At 37.6% G+C, this 25,877-nt stretch overlaps 4 protein-coding genes across 5 annotated transcripts; 2 read left to right on the top strand and 2 right to left on the bottom strand.

Moving 5' to 3' along the window:
• Nucleotides 1-537: 537 nt before the first annotated feature.
• Nucleotides 538-11,611, bottom strand: LOC139812054 (uncharacterized). Of its 2 annotated transcripts, XM_071776686.1 has the most exons (7): nucleotides 11,038-11,611; nucleotides 3,637-4,447; nucleotides 3,044-3,414; nucleotides 2,627-2,965; nucleotides 1,948-2,166; nucleotides 1,422-1,870; nucleotides 538-1,062 (listed from the first exon to the last, which is right to left on the bottom strand). In XM_071776686.1, exons 1-7 carry the CDS (start codon nucleotides 11,050-11,052, stop codon nucleotides 990-992), a joined length of 2,277 nt encoding a protein of 758 aa, XP_071632787.1. In that variant the 5' UTR covers nucleotides 11,053-11,611; the 3' UTR covers nucleotides 538-989. The 2 variants fall into 2 exon arrangements, with proteins under 2 accessions (XP_071632787.1, XP_071632786.1); XM_071776685.1 differs by having other exon boundaries at nucleotides 3,044-4,447.
• Nucleotides 11,612-12,546: 935 nt separating this feature from the next.
• Nucleotides 12,547-13,827, top strand: LOC139811657 (uncharacterized). The gene has a single exon (XM_071775982.1). The coding sequence runs from the start codon at nucleotides 12,579-12,581 to the stop codon at nucleotides 13,062-13,064; it is 486 nt and encodes a 161-aa protein (XP_071632083.1). The 5' UTR covers nucleotides 12,547-12,578; the 3' UTR covers nucleotides 13,065-13,827.
• A 67-nt stretch (nucleotides 13,828-13,894) lies between these two features.
• LOC139811656 (uncharacterized) lies at nucleotides 13,895-19,851 on the bottom strand. The gene is made up of 5 exons (XM_071775981.1): nucleotides 19,699-19,851; nucleotides 19,410-19,594; nucleotides 18,549-18,608; nucleotides 17,672-17,844; nucleotides 13,895-17,475 (listed from the first exon to the last, which is right to left on the bottom strand). The coding sequence occupies exons 2-5, from the start codon at nucleotides 19,449-19,451 to the stop codon at nucleotides 14,100-14,102; spliced, it is 3,651 nt and encodes a 1,216-aa protein (XP_071632082.1). The 5' UTR covers nucleotides 19,452-19,594; nucleotides 19,699-19,851; the 3' UTR covers nucleotides 13,895-14,099.
• Nucleotides 19,852-22,627: 2,776 nt separating this feature from the next.
• On the top strand, nucleotides 22,628-25,772 carry LOC139812166 (methyl farnesoate epoxidase). The gene is made up of 8 exons (XM_071776805.1): nucleotides 22,628-22,993; nucleotides 23,371-23,668; nucleotides 23,941-24,129; nucleotides 24,206-24,386; nucleotides 24,480-24,597; nucleotides 24,925-25,105; nucleotides 25,203-25,462; nucleotides 25,531-25,772. Exons 1-8 carry the CDS (start codon nucleotides 22,909-22,911, stop codon nucleotides 25,710-25,712), a joined length of 1,494 nt encoding a protein of 497 aa, XP_071632906.1. The 5' UTR covers nucleotides 22,628-22,908; the 3' UTR covers nucleotides 25,713-25,772.
• The last annotated feature ends 105 nt before the right edge of the window (nucleotides 25,773-25,877 follow it).

The raw sequence follows: 25,877 nt of genomic DNA, 5'->3' as shown, positions 1-25,877 counted from the left end.
CATTGTTTTTTATGTCGCGCTAGAATTTATTCTTTTAGCGTTAAACAGAATATAGACTGGAAACAACGAAAGCTACTCCATTGGAAAGCGCTTAATATGCACGATAGACTCTGAGAACATCGACTCGAAGCCGGCTTAGATTTGGCTTACAGAATTGACGAAAGTGCTCCAGGAAACAACAGCGTGTTCACTTAAAATCCGGTTCGTGTAACGCGGACTGACCTGATTGATCAATACGCTTATATGTTGTCATCGGTCCGCTTTCAGCTAAAATGTATTTTTTTTGTAGCAAAACGCTTTTCCGTTAAAAAATCAGATTTCAATCTTTTAAAACTAACAATTAGTAAGAAATTTTCTGCAAATTATTTTCACTTCAAAATAATAAAAAAGTAAATTTCTCAACATGGGAATATAATTTAAAAAAAAATGCAATGTATGTGTGTGTGTGTGTGTGTGTTTTATATATAAAATATAAATATACATATATAGTTATAAAAATAACTCATTTTAATTCAAACAGTTTAAATGTGACTGAACTGCAAAATATACCGTATAATTCTTTCGGATTATTGAGATAAATTATTACTTTAATTTGTTTATGTATAAAAATTTATATTTTATATTTAAAATATTTATTAATGCAAATTTTATTAGGACAACTTAAATTTGCAAGTCACAATGCGATAATATAATGCAACCATATGCCAGGTTGTCTTTAGTTTCTTGCAATTTTTCATCTTATTTTTAAACTTATTAAAAAAGTATATAAAAAAACTTATAAAACTTATAAAATACATACGTCCGGACTATAAAATACATATTATCCGGTGCACTGGCCACGATAATCACTTACGCACGTACGTAGAATCGAAACAGTTCAACCGTTTGTATTAAAGATTATTAAGTTAAAAAGTTCGTTTGAGAATGAGGTCAAAGACTACTATTTTAATATAATTGTTCACATCGTTCACAGAAACACACTATCAAAATTATCTGCACGGGCACAAATAATCGTCTTGAGCATTTTCCACACTTGATCCGTCATCATTTGGCACGTGACCCCTGCAAAAATATTAAGCAGAAAAATATTAAACATTATTTAAAAAGTTTTAAATATTTTTATTATATCTTATATAATTATATAGAAGGTATATTTTTAAATTTAATATCGGGTATCATTGAAAGTTTTTGTTATATCTATGTTTACTAATTTTTTGAAGAAATTATGTATGGCCTTTTTTTTTTTTTTTTTTTTTTCAAATTATATTTTGTTTTAAAAGACATATTAGAAAATTTCTAACTAAATTTTGTAGAATATTAAATTAAAAATGTAATTTTATGAAATAAAAAGTGAATTAAAACAGGAATTATTTATATAAGTAATCTAATTATAAGTGCAAAATCAATAATGATATACGTGCTTTTGTAAGTGTTGAGTACAGCATGCAACGTTCGGAGGTTTCGGATGTGCATCTAGTCCCGGGAAATGTCTATATATCTCCTCGGGCAATACGTTCCACAAAGAACCGCTCTCAGGACCTGTGGAAGCCACAGCCAAATTGTTCACAGCCTGAGGCAACACTTGATAGGCTTTCTCGATCGACTCGAATGTATTAGACTTGTTCGTTTCCTTCGTGTCCGTTTGCGATGCTTTCTTCGATTCCTCCGTATTGCTACCTGCGTTCTCCAACGCTTTCTGTTTTCTATTCTCGGGATTCGATCTAGGAGTAGTTTGTGGCTGAGGTGTCACTATATAGACGCGTTCCTTGTTCACTGAAGAAACTCCCACGGGGAAGGCTCGCCACATATCCTTCTCGGATGTGGTGGAAGCATTGATGGAGCTTTCGGTCGAATTTTGAACTTGTATCATCTTAAATAGAAAATAGGAAAAAGAGATAAGATATTCGTTTTTGTTATTGATATGTCCTTGAAATTTTTATTAATTACTTGTATTTGTCGAGCTTCCATGCGGTGATTAACTAATTTTGGACGTTCTTTATATTCTTTATGTTCTTCATCATTGAAGTTGAATCCGTCCAAAATCTCAGCATTGTCCTTGAAAAGTTCAGCTACACGACTAATAGGCTTGGGGGTCGTAAAGTACTCTTTGGGAATCGCCTTTGGAACCGGTACCGTAACGTAATGGTTTGGGCTCTTTGAAAATTTCTAAATTGAATACAAATAATCATCATTATTATTATCGCATTTACTATAAATATGCTACAATCAACATTAAAATTTTCGACATTGATAAACTTTACCGTTTAGTAACAAGTTAATGAGATAATTTTGTAGTACAAAATTAGAATTAAATCTGTCAATAATATTTGATTTTTTAAATATATTGTAAAAAAGAAAAATTACAATATTATCTATACATATAATTACTTTGCACACTTGTAAAACTTTATATTGCATTATGTTTACTTGTTAAAAAAAATAGTAAAAAAAATATTATTTATCTGTAAAATTAATGTTTCTCTATATTGCAAGTTACCAGTTTATTCAACCAATCGGCATCCTACAGGATTGAAAGTTCCATTCATTGTAATCCATTGTAATCCAAAAAAAAACAAAAAAAATTATTTACAAACGCACACACTTATTTTAAAAAAACAAGACATACCTCTATCGTCCAATTGTCGATATTCTTTTGAAATCTCTCTAAGTTTATGGAATTGTTCGCTTTAGTATCTGGTTTCCTTTCGTAATATACCGGTGATTTAGTTGGTTGTTTCGTTTTGTAATATACGTATGGTGATTTAGTTGATGGTTGTCGGTTAGTAGTCGGTTGAGGAAAATCATCTAACACTTTCGGAGGTCTAACTATGTTGGGTCTGTTTTTTGATTCTGCGATGTCATAAGTATCATGATTAGATTCACCCATGTCAGAAAGCTTTCTTTCGTGCGACGGCTGGAACGGAAGTGGCGTGTATTGAATCGTATAGGGAATGATAAGCTGTACCTAAACATTTAAATCACAGAAATACAGTAAGTGATTTCTCTCGGAAAGATGTATTTTTCTATTCGAGAGAAACATCACCTGCGGATTCCTCTTCCGATCTTGCTGCCCGGACGTTCCGTAGTTCAAATTAACATTAATGTTGTCATGCAATATGTCTTCCGTTAGATCATCATCGGGATTCAACATCGAGTTCAACATGCTGTTTCGAATCGGTTCTCTAACTGTACTCGTTGAAGGGGTCGCAAAAATATTCCATAAAGACTCTACCTTATCAGATGGCGGAATATTTTCTTTCTCAGGAGTGCTATTAGTGATCTTCGATTCATTTGGCACGGGATCCAAAATGTCGTAATAATCCGTCGTATGGGAGTGAGACTCCGTTGAAGCGTCTTGACGCGGTCCGAAAATCTCGTCAACAGATGCCACGGCTGTCTTGACGTTCTCAAAGTCTGCGAACACGTTAGAGGTCGGTGGTATCGAGGACGACTGCGTCCGACTTTCATTCTTATGCGTGAAATCACTGAAATCTATCAACGGTGACTCCTCAATAAATATTGTATCTCCAATCTTCCCGGAAGATCCATCGGAGACCGGTAGATGATTTACGGAATCTAATGAACCTATACTAGTGCCTTCGAGCCCTTGCTCATCTAATATAGGATTAATATTACCTTTAGTCACTTGACTACTACTGGGGAGTAGATCGGGATTGATATGTTCTGGTTCTTGAGAGACAACTCCTGTGTAATAATCATATACAGATCCATCATTGGAAGTGGACCCCGTCGTATCTGGAAAAGAGACTGTAGATCCGGGAGCAACTTGTTCAGGTTTATTGAAATCTTCTGGTTTGAAGAGCGGCGGCATTACTCCGAGATACAAATGCGGGTTTGGCAACGGGCTGATGATGCTCTCTTGTCCGGGCAATGGCGGCGCGTAAGAGAAGTCCGGAGTTCTGATTTCTTGCGAGGCAGCGGAATGAACGTCATAGGGGGCTTCGGGATTTCTAGGTGGATATCCGCCATTCGAAGGATATGTCAAACGTGCGGGTTCACCTTGTTTTAACGGCATCCAAGGTTCTTTGTTGCAAGGATTACAATTTTTAGTGTTAGTCGAGGCAGGATATTCCGAATTACTGTTGATGGAGGACGGAGGTGGTGTCTCATAAATTGAAACGGAAGGACTATTATAAGTTGCCGCGGGCAGAGGAGCGGATTCAAGTGGTAGCGGCAACGGCAGTGACGGTGGCGAGTAAAAGGGATTCAACATCTGCATGAATCGCATGAAGTATCCTGGTTCATTGGATTGATCGTTCGCCAATCTTGGGATTCTGTTTGATGGATGGGACCTTGGCGGCGGCGAAGGTGGGACGAGGTACTCGCTGATTCTGCGAACGCGTCTAACGTTGTTCGGTCCGCCCCGGCCATTGTGAATGGAAAAAGCGTTGATTGTGCAGATCACCAGCAGCAAGAATGGCAAGGCCTGGAATATGAAAGCATTGCTAGCAAGAGTGCTTAAGAATGCTAATTAGTCTAATTACTAACTGAAAATAGTTTTGTTCCATCTGTACGTTATTTACACAATCAAGGAACTGTGGTATTGGAAGCGAAACCTTTGCTTAAAAATAATTAAACAAAATAATCACCAGTGATCCAAATTTTCACTACATAGTCCTAAATAAGAATGAGAGACTCAAAATGCTTTGTTATTAAAGTCGTTGGGTGCATGCTAAGCTAACAATTGTTTTTCTCTTTCTCAATATTGCAGCTATCATTTGTCCAACGAAATCTCGTGCGCATTACATTATTATGTACACTTTTTGCAACAGTCAATGACGTGACGGAGAATAACGTGCGGTGAAGCGAACTGGGTCGCGCCATGAGAATCATTCTACGCCGCCGAGAATTATGTATGCCGTGCGTGAAACTAGACGCCTTCTCCCTTGTTATTCCAGAATGGAGTCCTCGTTGGACTCGGTTTTCCTCTCCTTAGTCCTAAATTCAGCTGATTACCCCGCTTTAATGCGCCGCTTGCAATTTACGCACGTGCAAGGAACGAACAATATTGCCGCGCCGCAAAAATCATTCGGTCGCGAAACGGCTAACAATTGGTTTTCCGGCTGTGTTTCAACTACCACAAATCATACGCTCGTCGAGTTAGTTATTCTCAGGTTTCACATTCGCTTAATATTATTAAACTAAACTGTTATTAGATTTTGCACGGCGCTCTTCACATATCCCTAATTTCGAAATTGACTTTCAAACCGAGTGAAAAGTACTCGCGCAATTGTCGTTCGACGCTCCGTGATTCTTCGACCTCTTTAACCGACACTACAATCATCATTCTCCTAAAAATACAATATTCTGAGTCAATCAGTCATTACCGTCGGTAAAAGGTCATAAGCTATACCATAAGGAATGTGATATATAAGATCAAGAATGTGCCACGAGAAAGGGTCACGAATTCAATTCCATGCAGTAGAATTACTTCGATCTCCCTTATTCAATTGTTTGTATAGAATCATTATTTAATAGTTACATTTATTTAAAAATTTCAAGCATACATTTTACGTATTTTGTACATGATTTCTATATTTTTAATTTTGACATCAATTAACATTTATTATATATGTAACGCATTTACATTTTAGATTTTTAGAACATTATAACTTCTGTAATATAATATTTGAGTCATTTCTCATAAACAAATATTTGTCACTGAACTAATAACAAATTATAATTATTAAATTATAATTATTATAGTAAAATAAAAATATATCAATATATTAAAGACTGAAACATGTAACACTTGCTGTAATTTTAATTTTACTTTTTCTTTATTTGCTTAAAATAATTTCTGCAGCCAGATTTTTGTATTATTAACACAATCAAGTTAAACTCGATATAAATTCAAGTTTTGTTTCCGATATATGTTCCAAGGATTTCAAGGTTTTCTTTGAATCTTCACAAAATTCACGGTGAATTATTCTTTCAAAGGCAGGAAATTCATACTAGGAAGCCTTCATCACGGAAGGCCGCGACGAAAATGAAGGAAATGTCGAAGAAAGGCCGGGAAATTATCGCGATTCGCAGCACCCGCGACGACGACGGGTTGAGATTCTCCCACGTCGATTGAATTGCGGGGGAGAAAGAGCTCTCCACGTGCCAGTTCTTCGAGTACGTGCGCGTGCGGCCGCGGCCGCGGCGCCGTTCTCGTGAGAGAGAACGAGAGTAAGTCGACGGGTGACCGTGTTTGTCCCGCGAAACCGGAAGCCGCATAGGAAAGTGAAGAAACGGAAGAAAAGAGGAGGAGGCACGCGCTCGCGGGTTTCTCGTGCGCGCGCGCGCGCTACAGCGCGAGAAACGCGCCTCTAATAATGCGTTATGACGATTTTACGCGCGCACGGGGGCACGTTATGCAAATTGCTTCCCGACCCAGGTCGCGCTGCAAGTTGCGCTCTACGCGCAATACGCAATTCGCGACGCGATGTTTCGCGCGCACGGTTTCGTTTACGGCGCGCAGGTGTTCGACGTAAGGTAGTTTCTCGCCTGATGACTCTGACTGTAACGCGCGAATCGAAATTGTCACGCTTATCCCACGGAGATACTTCACGCAGTAGTTAGAAAATTTTCCCCCAACACTTACGTATGTATATGATTACTCTCGATGAGAATTTAAAAAAAATACCGAACCGGACACGACGGCATTAAAGCTCAGTATTTTAAATTTTCATTGAGGTATAACGTAAGTGTTAAATATAAAGAAAAATTTTCTAACTACGATTCTAAATTTTTTATGATTTCACGATTTCTATCGCGAGATATTTTACATTTGTATATATTTCGATTAAATTCAGCGCGCGCAAATAAACCTACTTCCTGCATTCTTTCGAATTTTATCTTCATCTATGAAACGATGTGGCACGACGCTATTTCCTAAGACGGACGTTAATGAGAAGTCAGTAGGCTAGCGAATACCCAGCAGGTATTAATCAAGCATGGATCGAGAATAATGGTGACTCCGCGCTCTTAAGTCAAGGATGGAATTAAGGATAGAAGAACGGGTCGAAATCTGCTAAGAAGCGGATAGGTCCGATTTCTCGGCTAGAGATCGTCCGGAACATCTGGAGAGCATCTATTTGGCGCACACAGGTCGATCGTTTACGACTGTATACGATCGAGGATACCGATGTATATCGATTCTCTCCTTCTTCCGTTTCAACAGTCACGTTTGAACGGGAGATTATATGGCTCTATTCGGATGCGCGGCAAATATACCGGCCTCGACCGCAACCCGGTGGGGTCTCGACCCAGAAGTGCAAGGTGAGAGGACGCGAATGTGAGAAGGCATCAGCGTAACTAGGATATTGAAGACCGGCGATGCACTCCGTTATAAATTCGCTCTCGAGGTATAGCAAACTCTTTAGCGCAAACAGAATCGATAAAATTCAAAAGCTGAAATAAAAATGCATATACAAAGTTACAATATAATTATATAATTATAAACATATTCCGTTATACACCTATATTTTATAAGTACTTTGAATTTGCAAAGACAATTTATCCCAGATACAAATAATAAACTTTCGTTTCGATGAACGCGCGCGTTCTCTTGTAGTTGCATAAATCATCAACTCGTAACAACAGTGTGCTTGCTAATAACGCGGGGTCGGTAAATTCTAATAATCGTTCCGCCCCAAGGCGGCGATGAAGTCGAAACATCTGCACAGCGCAGAAGTCGCCCGCGTGCTTTCTCATTAAGAACGTCCCACGCTGACGCAGATATTAATTATCAAAACGTCCGATTATTAAAATTGATTACGCCACTGTGCTCGCGCGCGTGTACAAACTCGTCACCGAAGATGCGAAGACGTAGCGCCCGCGCACACATAAAACGAGTAATGTAGGTAAGTGGGCTGTGGGTATTACGACGAGCTGGGACCTACAGCGAGAGAAGACGATGTAACGCGCGGGGTCGTATCACGTGCAATTCTGACGGCGCGCTCCGCGCGTGTGTGCGTGTCCCATACGGGCGCGTGCGTGTGTTGGAAAATAAATGTCGGCGCTAATCGAGACGAACCGCCGCGCGCCGCCGATAATGAGGCTGCGCTCTCATTACGGGATAATGTCGCCCGAAATGAAACGATCATCGCGTACGAGAAATTCTGCTTGATATCACCGTGAAATCGAGACCGAACGTCAACGAGATCGATATTCACAGGCGAAACTTTCGATGTTGCTCGGCAAAGGCCGTTGCTCTCTTTGATAATACAAAATAAAAGTTCATAATTATACCATTTTATTAAAACGTGTGTAATAATTTTTTCTTGAATGTACGCGAAATGCATTTTGAGAAACGTCTACGTAAAAATGTTAAAAACGTATTTTGCACGAAATTATAGAATGGCATTATCCTGTCACTTTCTAAGACAGAGTCTAAATTCCCGTGGGAATAGTCGGGTGAAAATCGGGAGATCTCAACGATCTTCTCGAGAAAAGACGAGCCCTAACGGTGCTTCAGCGGCGCAGAAGACAATTACAGGCGCGTCGAGACAGAGAGAGTTAACTATCGTATTTACATCGCGGGCTGCTCCAGTTCGACGTACGTAAAAAAAATACGGCATAATAAAGCATATTCGCGTCGTGACCTCTCATATGGACTTCTTCAGAAATCGCGATGTTTGACATTTCGCTGCGATTATTTGAAATCGTGATTTCGCCGAAGAAACTTATCTCGAGCAAATTATCGTCTCGTTTTAGAAAATGACAGAGATAGTATTGTGAATCTTTCCGTAGCAAGCATTCGCGATTATAATTCAGATCGTACGTGATAATATATTAAGCGAAAGTATATGTAAACCGAAAAAGGAACATACAAATTGATTAAAAAATGTACAAACATAATATTTGAAAATATCTCGCAAAGAAAGGAAGCACAATGTACATTTGCACAACGTCATTATTGACAATTCAATTTCATGAATTCCTAACAAACGGAAGGAGATTCCACCTTTATTTTGTCAATGCAAATGAATCTGTTAACTAGCACTCCTAACTCTTACTTATTGCATATTCAAATCGTTACTATAAAATAGATGTTAAAATATAAATTACACGCAAGTATATATTTATTTTGATTTTTAATATTAATAGATTATGAGAACCTTGCGCATCCATCAAAACAAGATACTACTAAATTATTAGAACTAATGTGACGCACGCATCTCGAATAGAAAAGCTTCATGTTTGCATGGATATCGCGTGCTCATAAAGATTCAGACATATTGACACTTTTCAAAAGAACTGATAAAGCGTGTAAATGGAAAACGACATTCCATTGTGTTTCTTCTGAAAAGATAATTTCTCACACGTTATCAGCGCTATGCATGTTTGCAGATAAGTTTAAACGGGTATTATCTAAAACTGAGAATTCCTCTGATACCTCTTAATTAAGTCTTAAATTAAAGTAATAACTATTTTGTGCAAAAATAATTCTTTCACTGTCTATTTTTTGTACTTTGCAGTTCAATCAAAAAAGTTACAACAGAATTTATCAGCATTTCTACGTTTTTGTCCTAAAAATCGACAAGTTTCACAGGCATGCAGTAACGCTGATATCGAACGCCGATGTCTTCTTTCTATTAATTACAAAGTATCCCGTATAACGCTCTTGATAATTGTAACCTGAAAAGAACTAATTGGGAAACATCTGCGCTACTGTATATATTTTTGTAATCGGGACTAGGTGAGACACGTGCAAACGGAAAGCGATAGATTTAGGTCGGTCGAAACATCGAAAGAGTTTCCCTCTTCGATGTGCCGAACGGCCTGATCGTTCGTCTCGAAAGCGGCTTATATGCCTTCGTCACTTATTCGTCGTTCTGACACGCGCTATCGTCGATTCACGATGTGCATAAATCAATCGTGACTCTCGAGACACAACGCGGGCGCTACATTAACATATTGCTCCGACGGTACTCTTCTGGCTAATTAAAGAACGTGACTGTGGCACGGATTTGCACAAACACCTTGTTCACAAAAATTATAATTTTGTAACTGAAACTCGACTATTAATTTTGGTAATTGAAATAATGAAAAACAAGAGGGGAAGGCTTCTCCTTGTTTTCAATAAATTATACTTGAAGGTATAAAAATACAAAATTACATATTTGCCAAAAATAGGCTGATAAAATAATAAGAAAAAATCAATATGTGTACGCATACGCACGGTATAATTTCCCAACGACAAAATAACTTGTGCAGTAGAAATGCGACTATATTTGAAAAGTATTGTTTAGTTTCTTGTTATTTCTTACTTTTTTACAATAGTGCATATTACAAAGTATATTAATTACTGACGAAATAATGTTTGATATTAACGTGGAGAATTCTCGCGTATTTATTTCATCCATATGTAATATAAATTAGACTCGAAAGCGGTGCACGTCTTTTCTATGTCGTCAAGGCTCTCACGTTTCTCGGTACATCATAATCGCGCGGCCCACACGATTCGCCTCGTTATCGATATCACGAGTAGAGAGAATTATAGCGCATTAAAATGATCCATCATTAAATTCACTAGAACGATCTAATACGCAAGGGCAACGATTTGCATTTTCTCAGCCGGAAGCTATTGCACACGATGAAGGTAATGAAGAATCGCCTATTAATAACGAATATTCTGCGTTGATTATTAACGTAATAAACTTATAGTTATTAGTATAATAAGCTTATTAAAGTATAATAAAAATTACTATTAAAATATTTATTGCACGAAAATATACGCTACCAAAAAATTTCTATGATTATTTTTTTTATAATTAATTTCTAATTAATATAATAAACGTAAGAAAAAATTGCTATCTTCGACTATCTATTGAATACTTTATATACATATCGAAAACATAATTTGATAATAATTTGGTAACAATTTAATAGCTGGTACCATGCAACATCAATCAATTAAATTTTGATCGAAAAGCTCTGAAACCTCCTAATTTAACGGCAATAACAATACCACAATTGCTCGGTGACTTTGTTAAATAATAATCTCTCGTTACCAATGTTACTCACTCTTCGAACATCCATTTCTCCTATAGTCAGGATCTCTCCGCCAAGAACATGTCACATGCACGCAAAAACCAAAATCACACTCGTCCTGAATCTTCTAAAGCAAATTGAATTTTCGCTGGCTTTCAGCCTCGTGCCATCGTCACGGCGCGTAATACAATCGAACGGACGCGAGAACCCAGTTCTCTTCCTCGCCGCGTGAAGGTGAAGGTTGAAGTGGAAGGACGCAGGATCGGGACGGCACGACCATGCATGGAAAGGGAGGTGGGAAGAAGAGAAAAAGATGGAAGGAAAGATGCGCACTTGACCAGGGTCAAAGAGAGAGTCCATTGGAGCGTCTTCAACCAAAGTTTCTTATATACATTTGCGCTTCTCTCCTTCCTTCTTGACACTTCTCTCTCTCTCTCTCTCTCTCTCTCCCTTCCGTAACACCTTTCCCTCGCTCCAGAACAAGGATTCCTCCGTGCGTATATTCTAACCGATCTCTCTCTTTTAGTCGGCAGTTGAATGCATCGTTTAGATGGAGGGTTTTCCGTATCTATTCAAGGAAATCTCTGCTTTTGATGACCCCCTACTAATGGACAGCGAGAAAAGTTATCTGGACCCTTAAGGGTCGTAGATTGGAATGTCGTAACGCAGGTCCTAATGCTCCTTTGTCCGGCGATATAGCTGCGACTTCTTCGTTTCAAATAATATTTTCTATTCTACATAATATAACGTTTTATATCTTACATCTTGTAAAATAAATTATTATTATTAACGATATTATACATCAAAGTTTATTAAAATTTATTTAATATATAAAAAACATATAAATAAATAATATAATTTTATTATGATAAAAAATAAATCTTTAATCTAATGGCAAGATGAAAAATAAATGTTTGATACGAACAAGGTATGCAAAATAAAATCTATTTTGATATAGATACAAGATGTGCATGCATAATTGATGCATAACGCCAGCACGCACGAGCCGACAGAATATTACGTGCGGACATTAAATCCAGTTGCAACTTTCTCGTCGCTTTCTGGCGATTTTGTATTCCGTAGACTTCACCCTCGATTTCCTCGTCGTAAGGCCGTCGCGTTAAAAAAAACGCGCATTCTGAATGTCGCGTCCGACATTTCACCTGGAAAGAATCATCGGGGATGCAGATGCCGTCCTGACTTTTCAAACGACTTCGTAAAAACGCGCACTGTTATATTTTAATCCCGTCGCATTTAACTTTCGATAATTACGTAACCTAATAGCGTTGATAAATTATGTATTAACTCCTTGAATTAGAAAATTGACGAATGATAAGAAGAATAAATGTCGAAAAATTAAATTTGTACGAGAATATTATTATCGATAAAATTAAAATTAGAGATTTGAAATTCCGAGAAAATGCACTAATTCGTGACAAGGCTATGGAGCCTTCACTTTATCTCGCTTTACATACTGATAAGTGAGGGTATAATTAACATAATAAAACCATAAACCTCTTCGCTATAAATAAAGCTGCACTCGCGTCGACCGGATATTTCAATCGCACGTAGCAATGGATCGTTTCTCGATAGTCGTTCTTTTGTGCCTCTGCTCTTCTCTCAAAATCGCCGAAGGTCAGACCACGGCAAAACCTACCTGCACGGAAATAGGCGCTTTTGAAATTAACGATGGGACTTGCAAGAACTATTATATTTGTGTGAACGACGGCGAGACCCTCAACCCGGTAATCCTGTCCTGCGCCAGTTCTGCCATATTCGACCCTTCTCAGGGTATATGCGTATCTCAGAACACGGCTACGTGTCAACAAACGACGACAATGGCACCGTCGACCACCTCAGCACCATTCTGCCTTCGCTACGGCAGGTTTCCGATACAGGATGTGGAATGTAAAAAATATTACTTGTGTTATTGGAACGGCACCCGCTACGCCATAATGGGCAATCTTACGTGCCCGAATACTCTGGTATTCTACCCATTAGCGGAAAAATGTGTATCGCCACGGACGTACAATTGTTCAGGAACAACCAAGTCGGGATAATGGAACAGTATACGACTATTGCATACGTCTATAAAATGTTTGTGTAATTCTACAGAATCATATATAATTAATCATTATAAATATTAAGAATTTTATTAAATTGTTTATTGAAATAGAAATAAATATTTGTTGCCATAAATAATATTTTCTCTGATTATAACGAATACGTGTTTACTGATTAATAGATAATTAATTGAAAACAATGAAAGGAAATATATGCCAAATAAATAAAAAATACTATATCAATTAATAACATTCGATAAAAAGAGGGAAGGAAAAAGTGCGAATGTAATTATCTATGATTATAAATTATATACGGATTTCCAACATGAGACAGATGTTATAGGCTGATAGAGAAATAATAAGGGGGCCTTTGAATACCGCGTGCTTAATAGTTATGTTTATCACCCGACGCATTATTTTCAACTTAATGGAAACAATAAAAGTGCGTAACAATTCCTCGTTAGCACGATTCATTATAAGCGCGATTCGGCCAATGCGATTGTGATTGCCGATGCCGGTGTTCATGATTAATTATTTTCTAACGTTATGAACGCGCAAGCTATAACCGTTCGCACGATAATCAAGCTCGTTTACAACTTTAAAGATTATTAAACGTCGTAAATATCAATTTCTCTTGCGGCACGAATGCGGCAGACATATATGTGTATTAAACTCAGCGTTGCAAAAATAATCAGTAAAAATTAATCCAATATACGGAAGAATAAATTTTTATTTCATATTAAAATAATTTTATTTCTTTTCTCCTATATTATATTTATCTGTAAATTCGTAAATACATTTATATAAATAAAAAACATATTCCTTTTTTTATAATCTCTCATCTGTTGTATTTTGAAAGACAAAAATTTAATACATATGTGAAGCTTCTTTTGATAATTTGTATGATTGAATTATAATGTACAATAAGATTCCTACACACAACACATAATCCCTCATTTCAGCTTCATTAAAAGTATCTTTTGACATTAAAAAATAGCAAAATGGAATTTAATCTTGCCGTACATCTAATACTCAAGGAACGACTTTGTATAGTGTGAATTCAGTGAGACTTCTAAGATTGCCACCCATGGGTGCCTCCTTGATTCTTTCGTTCGACCAGTGTCCGACCTCTTCCGCGGCCGCTCTTCTTCTTCTCGAGTGAACTCTGGTATCTTTGGGGTCCGCCAAAATACCCAATAAATTTGTTTTAACGGTTTCTGGAATGTTCTTTATCGAAGTCAGATTACCTTGTGCCAATTGCGACACCATATGCTGCAATCCGACCACAACATCCTGCTGTATTCCTGGTAACGTTTCTCGCACGACCTCCATTTTTGTTTCGTTGCTGATGTTCTCCTTCGTCAAAGATCTTGCGCTTTCATTTCTTTCGTTGGTTATATTTTTTTCACTTCCTATGTATACAGCATTGCTCGTTTCCTCTTCGGGTTTAATTGTAGTGGTTAACTGTATGTTCTCCTTCGTCTGATTAGCCTCGTGAGATTCCGAAGCATTTGAGAGATCAATGATGCTCATTGTTGTCGAAGGTAACGTCGTCGTGCTCTCATCTCTTTCCTTAGTTGTGTTTCTTTCATTTTCCGTTGTTTCCTCCTCGGTGTAATTTGTCGTTGTCGAAAGTTGCAAGTTGTCCTTTGTTAATTCAGTCTGCTGAGATTTTGAAACATTAAGAGAAGTGTTAAAAGAATCAGCCACAGAATCGGTGGGATCATAAAGACTTCGTCTAACAAATCTATTTAGCTCTTTCATTGGATTAACAAGACTTCTTCGTCTTCGTCTTCTTCGAGATGATACCTCGTGCTCTTCATATTCCGAATAATCGCTTTTAGCATCGACGTATCCAGAAGCGAACGGCTCTGAGATCGAATCCTCATCAGGATCAATATCCGAAAATTCCAATTCTTCGTCATTACCGTCAACAGCATCACCCGGTTCTCCGCTGACGAAATTCGAATCCCTTGTCAAATTTCCCAAGCTAGTACAATTCAGCAGTGCGCTTATGGTCTCCATATTGACGGAATCGTTCAGGGATTTCAATTGCTCGAGTAACTCGGGATTATCGTGCTGTCCCGGATTCTCGTCCAGCGACAAATGTTTCTCCACCTCGACCAAGTTCTGTTTCTCCTTGTTTTCGTTGATGTGCTCCAGGAGAACTTTGACTTTCAGAGTCAGCTTGTGCCGCGGCGTGCTTGTAGTCGTGCTCCTTCGGGTGTCCATCGTGACGGGAATGTTGACAGCCGTCGAAGTGTTCTCTCGAGATGTTAACACGGTCGTCGCGACATTCGCAACAGTCGTGTGCTGAGTCTCGATCATACCTGATTCCTCAGACGATCGCGAACTAGTCGCGGACGGTGGAACTTTCGTCATTATTAACGGAGGACTCGTATCAAATTTTGATTGATCCTCCGTGATCCCCTCCTTGGAACATTCCCCTGAATCGCACCTAGTGGTCGTCTCGCCACAATTTCCGGACGCGTCGCAGGCTTCCGAACTAGCGATGTGTTCGCACTCCTCGGAGTTTTCGCACGAATGGTCCACCTCGCTGCTTATCGCCGGTGACAAAGTCGTCGATCTGACCTCCTTCGGCAACGTTCTTGTAGACATCGAAACGAATTTTCCTTCGCTAGAGGTCTTTGGTCCTCCAACCAACGCCGTCCCTTCGATTGCAGATGTTTCGCTTTCCTCGCTTTCCTCGGAGGGCACTTCTTCGGACGTCGATGAGGACTCGCTAATTATAGGACCGGTTACACTCTCAGTCGAGATTGGCGATTCGGATAATTTATCCAAGCCCTGACCAGGTTTATCGGGTCCTTTCGTGAATTCGATAAATTCAACCGGTATCGCGGTCGTAATATCTGGTTCAGTTTCAACTTTGCCTGAAGTCACTTTACTCGTGACTTTACTTGAAGATGGAACATGGTCAATTTTATCTAAGTCTTCGCTTGTCATAATCTTCGTTTCCAATGAAATAGTACTACTATCATCGACAGATACTTGATCCGTTGACTGAGATGCATGTGCTTCTGTAGACTCCATGGAAATATCTGTTACAATTGTCTCTTCAGTTACTAAATCAGAAGTTACTTTTTTCTCTTCTCTAGACGTAAATGAAGATTGCGTGGTCTCCTTCAGTCTCCCCTCTTCTTTCGCAGTTATTTCTTTATCGCGTCCGATTGGAATTGACGTTTCGGCTTCCGTCGTAGAAACTTCAGCTGATAGTTCAGGAAATAATTGTCCCGGAGAAGGTGTATCATATTTACTATATTTTTCCGTTAAACACGCTGGATCTGACGAATTCTCCTCGCAGTCTATCTTCTCCTGATATTCCTGAATCGTAGTCGATATTTTAGGAAAGGCACTCGTCGATCTTCTGGATACCTCTTCATCAGGCAACGTTAATGACTTCGTAACAGGGGGCAAACTATAATCTTCTTCGCTCTCGCTCTCGGTTTTGCTCTGCAGCTTAGTAACCGTTTCTTCAGCTGTGCTGACTTTACCGTTTTTTGTTGAAATGCTTGGGGAGGTCACGGTTGTTTCGCAAACGCCATTCTCGCAGGATAGTCCAGTAGCGTGTTCAGTAGATTCGGTGAGTGTGCTGCTCTCTTCAGTTTCCTCGGAACTTTCCGTGCAGGGTTCCTCCTCGGTTGTCGTCGCCGTCAGTTGATGCATCTTGGGACTAACTTTGATCTCCACTCTTTTCTTCGGGTTCTTCGAGCCGTCGTTCAGTTCCACGATATTCTTACTGACCACCGGACCGACCCCGCATTTCACCTTTTTGTGTTGCCAAGTAGTGACATTACCAGCATGATTGACCGAGGTGAAATTGACGACCCTGCTGACCATCGTGTCTTCGTCTATGACTTCAAACAGGGCCGTCTTGCCGATATCGGGATCGTTCGCCGTCAGTTCGCCCTCGTACCTTTTACATTCGAGGTACCTTTCCGGTATAGTTACCGAGTTCTCAAAGGAGATCGTGTATTCGCGAATAACCAGTCTCTTCGGCGGCTGAGTGGTCTTGTCCTCCTTGATAGTCGTCATTTCGATCCAGCACAGAGTGATGTCCTCGCCCTCGTGAACGCTACCAGATTTCTTCACTTTGGAATTGTTGCCGACCACGTCGTGGAACTCCTTTTCCACGGTCAGCGCGTTGTCCGTCGTATTCTCGTAAAAGCTACTCGAGTACCTCTGGTTCATCCTTCTGGCGTTTCCACAATTCGTTGCTTCTTCCCTGGCTATTTCTTCCAATGTCCCGTATTCTGTGACCGTTGTAGTATCTTCCGTCGTCGTGGTTTGCTTATGACGCTCGCCGTTACGCGTAATGCGATGACGCTCACCGCGATTGAAGACATTCGTATTCATATTCATATTCATATTCTGATTTACATTGCTGGTGCTGTGCAGAAAAAATAAAAAATCAAATAGTTAACAATGGTAATGCAGACATTGCAATATAATTTAAGTTAATAAAATAATTATGTATCTTTCGAAATTCTACTTGACATTATTTTTTGTTATTTTTAGTATTATTGCAAATTGTATATATTATGTATTTTATTATATAGAGATTTGTTTTATTGATTATACTTTACTTTGAAATTTCGTCATTTTCGTCATCTTCATCAGTTTCTTCATGTTCGTCGTGTTTATCATCCTCGGATGTGTCTTCCAATGTTTTCGTCTCCCTCATGGAACCAGAATCCAAGGAATTATCATCCGAATCAGATTGGGAATCTGTTTTTTTCTCTTTGAATGCATCCTGCATCTAAAGAATTAAACAGGTGCCAAAGAACAGTTGACTACAAGATTAAACTGATTTGAAAAAAAAGCTCATTGTCAAATGCATGTAAAAGTTTTTGTGTTTAACATAATAGATCTTTATTAACGAAACTGTTAATATAAATACCCCAGAATGAGAAATAATTAGAATTTATCTGCAAAATCCACTTACGCTAAGCCAATGAATCCGAATCAAAGTATTGTAGTTTGCATGAAGCGTGATTGATGAAGAAATATTCGATGCATCGTTTTATGAAAGTAGTGATCATGATAAATGATATAATATATCAAAACTGCTGCATCCATAAAATTGTGAAGAAATAAGAAAATCTAAATAAATTATAATTACAGAAATATAAAAATTTTATAGCCATTTTTCTATATTAACCTGAAAAGAAAAAAGTTCAACAAAAATTTATATTTTATGACATAAGATATTCCAGATAACACAATATAAGAAAGATTTTTTAAAACGTATAAAAATATGAAAAGTGCGTATAAAATATTTCAAAAGTGTAATAATAAGAAAGATAAATTGAAAAGAAAATATTGGCATAAAGTAAGCAAAAACAGATATTGTATATTAAATTTATATTAAGTAAAAATAATTATATATAATGTGTGCAACACGCATAAATACAAATAAATTTTAACATAAAAAAATATACATTGTATATTTAATCTACATACTTGATTTGATGAATGAGAGGCAAGTGGAACTGCAGCATTATATCTAAACCAACTGCAGACCTGCTTCAATCAAACATAATATTACGTCGATAAAAATTACCATTGATAACATTACTGAAGTAAGTATCTATTAATGTTAATAATTTAATGTTAATAATACGCGTAAATAATTGAAATTGAAAATAATACACGTTTGTACGAGCCAACAAATAGTTTTCCAGAGATACATGGGAAAGTTTCGTGAAGACGCGTTCGATATCGTCTAGCGGCGATCATGTATACGATTTAATTTAGAAAATGTCGGTTTCACAATTGGTCTCCGATCAAACCATGCAAGCCCGACGATATCTCGGCACGCGAGATTAACCAGCGAAACAACTGCACAGTGCGTCGGCACGAAAGTGAGAATAGTCAAGGAATAAAATATATGTATGTTACAGCACGATAAGAACGGCGATATTTCATTGAATTAACAAATAATTTAACACTGACGTATTTAGAGCATCGAAGTGAAAAAATATAATTATAGTTACGATACATCTAATTAATACGACGAAATAAAAAGAGAAATTCATTGAAAGTGAAATGCGATGCTCTTGATTAAAAATACTTTTTATTCTTTACTTTAATAATACTTTTTTATTTTAATAATACTTTTCGTTTTTATATATATGCATATAAGAAGAATTCTATGCAATTCCTTCAAATATTGTATAAAAATTATTTTTGTGTTTAGTCTATTACTAGTTTTTTAAATTAAATGATATTATTTGTGAAGTAAACAAAATATTACTGTAAATTTAATTTCATAGTAGCTTCGAAATAATACAATTAAGTAGAATACGAGAAAAAGGAACCTACCGCAAGAATGAAAAGGAAGGAGTATGGCGCGCGAACCAGCATCGCCGCCAGAATGTCACTTCTTTGTTCTTTTCAGATCTTCTTCTTTGCTTTGCGGGCAGTAAACACGGCCTACATCCAATACCGGATCAGAACTCTTCGTCTTATCAACGAAATTCCAAATCCGTCACTGTATACTAATCTACCTGACAGGGCCAAATATTTAATTTCCAATTAAGAAATATAATCATCCAACAACTGTATCATGTTTCCAGAAAAGATCGAGCCGCTGTTTGTCATTGGTACTGACCACGATAAGTAATCGAAAGTCCCGATGGTGTTCCACGCTGACGGCAGCACCCGCCTGATGTCGAATCGAAGTCTGTTCTTATCGAATGCCAACTCGGCTGGACCTAGCGCCTTCGGTAAATGCGAGTCACCGCCGCCCCCCACCTATCATCAAATCCCTCCAACCCCCCGCTTCTTTTTAAGACCCCCCGACCCAGCATCTCGATTTTCCGGACTCGTTATCAGCAGCAGCAACGTCTCTTCTCCTTATTCCGCGTCTTAATTTCCCTAGCCGGTATTTTCCTCATCATCTCAATGATGGATTGATGAATTGATCAGTCGATTAAATACATCTCACTCGCCTATGCGAAAGTCGTTTGCTACCGTCGGAATAATTACCTCATCAAAAAGTCTTACGTGACTGAGCGACGAGTGTTTCGTATGATCGAATTAATTCGACACTTCGTACGATCTGTTAACAATTGTCAGACAATTAGCGTCTCGGATAATGAAAACATTATTTGCCATCATCGTACTTCTTATACAATACTTAAGTAACTTTAAGCAAATATCTGAAACTTTTTCTTATATTAAACTTTTTTAATATTTAAATGCAATTATTATCAAAAGTTATATTTAAAAATCTTTTGAAGTTTTGGAAGACCAATGCGTTGGTTTCCTTGGACTTAAGAGATTCTACATTTGGCTATATTGATTTCAATTTAACAGGCAATCGATAATTGACCGTGAAACATTTAATTTCAATGTCTTCGTTCGTTATGCACGATAAAGTCCTGTCGCTTTGTTCGGCTCTGTTCTCTATGTCAAGAAGGATATTTCGCTCGCGCCGCATTTAAAAGTTTAATGAATTACAGTTGTTCCGCGTCCTTGAATTATGATAATGTGAGTGCACACTCAAAAAAGATTCACGTTTTATTTTATCTCATAATTGCATTTGGTACCTTACTTGAATATGTATTACTTTTGTGATAAGAATGCCAAAATCTTTAAAGTCAATTTTTATTTATGCACATATTGTTTCAGAATTTCATTACAACCGATAACGTATTTGAAAAAGAAGCAGTTGCAAAATCTCATTCTTATGATTAAGAAAACGATTGCGTAATATTTCATCGCGCTTAAATAGATTTTCCCCAACAGAAATTTCATAATTTTTTATTGCAGCATTCTCTCAAGTTTTTAATATGAAAAAAAGCAGATTATCAACTCTCGTCCAACGTTTCGGCGAATAAGCATGGGAAAATTAAAAATCGCTCTTTTTCTAGTGATAATTAACGTTTATTCCCTCTTCTTCTCTTTTCTCTCCTTACGTTGCTACCATCAACTCGTGACGAGGCGATTGCTCGTTACCTGTATGTTACGCAGCTTCATCTATTGTGCATCGAAGGAAGTAAGGCTCGCTTTATATGTTCCTTTGTCTCTGGCTGATCGTTTTATCGCTACTGACGCCGAGATGCAATAATTTACGGACCATCACGCGCGGATGCTGTGATCTCTGGTCCCCAGAATCGTTGATGGCAGTCGTTTCCAATTTTACAACGTCGTTTCACCTTGCAGCGGAAGTTCTTCCGAGAGAAAAGCTCCAAAAGCAAAATATATTTCAAATAATGGTAAATTTTATTAAAATCTTTTTTTAACTATTTATATTTACAATAAAAAATCCTCTTAATCTGTTCAGAACTGTTATACTTATGAGATGAAAAATTAAGTAAGAAATAATTCTAATTTTGATATGTGTGGATATATAAGTTTAAAATTTTTATTTTGTTTTTAACTTTGTATCTCATTTTTTATCTTTTCCTGTACTACTGTAGCAATATCATGGATAGAAGAAACAGTTAAAACATTTTTTAAATCCTCGCATTTCTACCTTTACATCTAATTATTCTAATTATTTTTATTTAATAAGTGCCAACCAACGTCGCGCCACAGCTGTTGCACAAAGAGAAATAGTTTATTAACAATAATTATAACAGTGTCAATAACCTACGTATACTACGAACGATTCGGCAATTCAACCGGATAATCGCGGTCGGATTAACTCGATGATTTTAAGTGGTTCGCGGCGATCTTTATTACGTCGGGCCGCCTGCTCGATCGTTCTCATTTCGATTTGACGTTGCGCGCTAAGCGGAAGAGGCCGGTGGAAGACGGTTGTCGACGTGGGCCCGGGGAATAGAAGAGGAAAGGTGTGTAGGATCGCGTGCGAGCGCGAAATCGTAAACGCAATTGCGCAAGGTGTTAGCTGGACCACGAACGCCCGAAATGGCGAACGGGGATAGCGCGCGCTTTGATGTGAGCGCGATTGATTGGAATTGCGAATTTACGATTCCCACATCTGCCGCTTATAACTTCTGTGATTACCTCGCACCACTATATAATCGTCGATATTAGCAATGACCCAACGGCCGCGCACTTCGTCGTATATTCTCGTCCCCTAAGAAACACGCGTCCCTGCTTCCATATGGAGCGTCTTAAATCATTTCTTCATATCTCTAATCAGCTTTCTATCCTACATTGCAAAATAATTAACACATAAAAGTTAACATACATTCTCTCTTTCTGCTTATAATCCATAGGTATACAATAAACACAAATTATTCATAACAAACTTTTCATTACTTGTAACAAATTGTTTTGCCAAAACCGTAAGAAGATATTAGCTAATGAAACATTGATGCGTTCGTTGGAAGGATGTTGCATAACGTGTTATTGGAAACGGTTCGATGTCGCAGCTGTCGCAAAGCATTTTGTAGTAAAATGAAATTTAATGTAAGGACCGATGTGGAATAAGAGGTAGACTGTCGCGTGCATGCCTGCAGCAGCATATACAGATATATTCGACCACAGCTGAAACCTTGAGCCAAAATCCTCTTGCCTAATATCCCAGTGAAAGGAGGTGTTTCTCTCATATAACAGAATTTCCACGAGACTGATGCAGTTTCGATTAGTATCGCTTGCCGCGAATGACACTTTGATGCAGTCGATAAACTACATAGAAAATTTAATAAAATACCATATAGTCAATTAATAGTATTTATTACGTGCGAGATTTACTGATTCGTGGTAACATCCTCTTTGGATTTCTTTCTAGAAGATATAAAAGGTTCCTTTAAAATGTAAAAGAATTCCACAGTAAAACAAATTACTTAGAATATTTCTACCTTATTTTTATGATATTTCTCTATTGCCATTAAATAACAAATAAATAATGTGGTTTATAATAATTTGCCTGGCGATAACATTCACGATAAAGATTCTGTACGACTGGCGCCGACCATCAATGTTTCCTCCAGGTAAACTATATCGCAATTGTTTTCAAAAAGTCAGATTTATTCGAAAACGATTTGCTCCATAAATCCAAAAATATTTTTATTTTTATGTTGTAATTGTTACGATCTCACACATATGCGATAAATTTTAAAGAGTAATAATTAATTATTAGAACAAAATGGAGTAAGTTATTTTTATTAAAGTAAATAGATTATTGATATTTATCCTGCAAAATGTAACACGAAAAATGCTTTCATTTTATGCTTTTGCTTTAAAAAACACTTTTGCTTCTACTTTTTAAGAACATTTACTTCACTTTGACACACACACTACTCAATATTTTATATTATCGCACAATTTACATAAATATATAAGATATTCGCGAAATATTCTATTCGAGGACCTCGCGGCTTGCCGATCGTGGGAAACATATTGGATGTGAAACGTCTGGTCGATGAAACGAAGTTCTATTCTCATGCCTGGTGTCGGTTAGCCGACATTTACGGACCCATCGTCGGCTTGAAGCTCGGCATAGCCGAACCGTTGATCATTGTTTCCGGTAAGGATGCGGTGATCGAGATGATGAGTCGACCTCAGTTTGACGGCAGACCTAATGGATTTGTACATAGACTTCGGACGGGGGGTGAACGGAGGGGTGTACTATTCACCGATGGCGATGTCTGGCGAGACCAAAGAAGGTATTTTGCAAGGAATTATTATATACCTAAAGCTTCTTAAAAATCATACAATTTAATCTAAATGCACGAAACGCATCTTTGACCTAAATATAAATTAACGAAAAAAACTTCAATTTATATTCGATTTTTTTTTTAAATAATTATTACATAATTTCTCGATATTTTTAATAAAATTTTCTAAGATTAAATCTTTGAAATGTTGCTGTTACGTTATTTTCTTCGTGTATTAGAGAAAGATCAGATCAGATTAAGATTGATTACAAATTATTCAGATTTGCTCTGAGAACGTTGAAGGAATTTGGATTCGGAAATGGTACAATGGAGGATATAATATTAAACGACGCGGTTTCCTTAACGACCACGATTGAATCGCTGAGTAAATCGGGACCAATTACCAACTTGTACAATATTACCTCCATAGCTGTTCTCAATAGTTTATGGACATTAGTCGCTGGAGCCAGGTACATCGCAAAGCTATTACAAATTACATGCAATTAATCGCGTAACCGAAAATAACATCGGGATATATTGTTGTAGATTTGACTTGGAGAATCCGAAACTGACAGAGATTTTATCAGTGGTAAACGGGATTATCAGAAATAGCAACGTCACCGGCGGCATATTGACCCACTTGCCGTTTTTAAGATACATTATCCCAGGGTTAACCGGGTTTACTGTACTAAATCAAAGACTGACACGAATGTGGCAATTCATCGGGGTAACGCGATATATACCTCCATTAGCGATATAATTTCTATCTATAGATAGAAATAAGATATCCTTGTACATAAAATAAGATATCCTCTTTCAGTCTGAAATAGCGAGGCACAAACAAACTAGAACACACGGCGAGTTCAGAGACTTTATCGATGTTTACCTAGCGGAAATGGAAACCAAGCAATCAAGCTCAACCATATCGTCTTTTGACGGTACACAATGCTTCGTAATGTACATAATTACATAAATGAGAATTTTTTTTAACGTGTGGTGAGAAACGCAAGTTCAAATTTATATTACATTTTCTGCCAGTTGTTATTAGATTCTTAGATTAAATTTGTAGATTTCTATACATTATAATTCGTAAAAATAAAAAAATAGCATTGTGCAAAAACAAGAAAGCATTATTATTTAAGACTATTTTATTATAATAATACTGTAATTAATCCGTATCGCTATATCGTGTATTAAATTCTCATGATAAAAATAATTGCACAAATAATTTTTGACACATGATGGATAATACAGAATATTTCCAGAAGAGCAATTAATTAGCGTTGTGAAAGACCTCTTCAGCGCCGGTGTGGAAACGACAAACAATACAATTGGCTTCATTATCACGTATCTCATAGTGAAACAGGATGTGCAAAGAAAAGTGCACGAGGAAATCGACAGGGTGCTAGGCAAGGATCTCCTACCTCGTATAGTGTACAAAAATCGGTACAAACTTGAAAATATTGCTCAATACGCTATTAATATTATTTAATTCGCAAATTATCGCTCCAGAATTATGATTTATACGACCGACAATTTTCAGATTGCCATACTTGAACGCGACGATAGCGGAAGTAACGAGGCTGGCGAACGTCGGGCCTACTTCAATCCCTCATCGGGCGATGACTGACTCCATTCTACTGGGCTACGAGATAAAAAAGAATTATTCCTTGCTGGCTAACTTGCGAAGCGTACATATGGACGAGCAGCATTGGGGAGATCCGAAGGTGTTTCGACCTGAGAGATTTATTAATGACGAAGGAGAATTCGTCGAGGATCCGTGGTTAATACCGTTCGGCTTAGGTATGAAGAACAATATAAATCCATTTAAATGTACAAAGCTGAAAATCGTAACATTAACGATTTAACAGGTCATAGAAAGTGCCTGGGCGAGACCTTGGCAAGGAACAGCGTATTCCTGTTTGTCGCATGTCTACTGCAGAAATTTCAGTTTGTGTTACCTCCGGGACATCCTGACCTCTTTTTAGACGGTGTCGACGGCTTTACGATCGCACCACCTGATATAAGTGTCGTTGCTATCAAAAGAATATGACTGCTTAATTATTAACGTACGCGGCGCATAAACGCGTGCGAGATAACATAAAATTTGTATACAAGACAACATTTTATATATGGCAAGGAAATAATTGTAGTATTTTATAACAGTTATCTACGAAAATATAAAAATAATAAAATGCTATCTTTCAAAGGGATTGCG

Source organism: Temnothorax longispinosus, chromosome 4 (assembly GCF_030848805.1).
Source record: "Temnothorax longispinosus isolate EJ_2023e chromosome 4, Tlon_JGU_v1, whole genome shotgun sequence".
In the NCBI taxonomy this organism is placed as follows: Eukaryota; Metazoa; Arthropoda; class Insecta; order Hymenoptera; family Formicidae; genus Temnothorax; species Temnothorax longispinosus.
The sequence above is the reverse complement of the archived record's forward strand: the minus strand, read 5'-3'. Positions and strand labels throughout refer to the sequence as shown.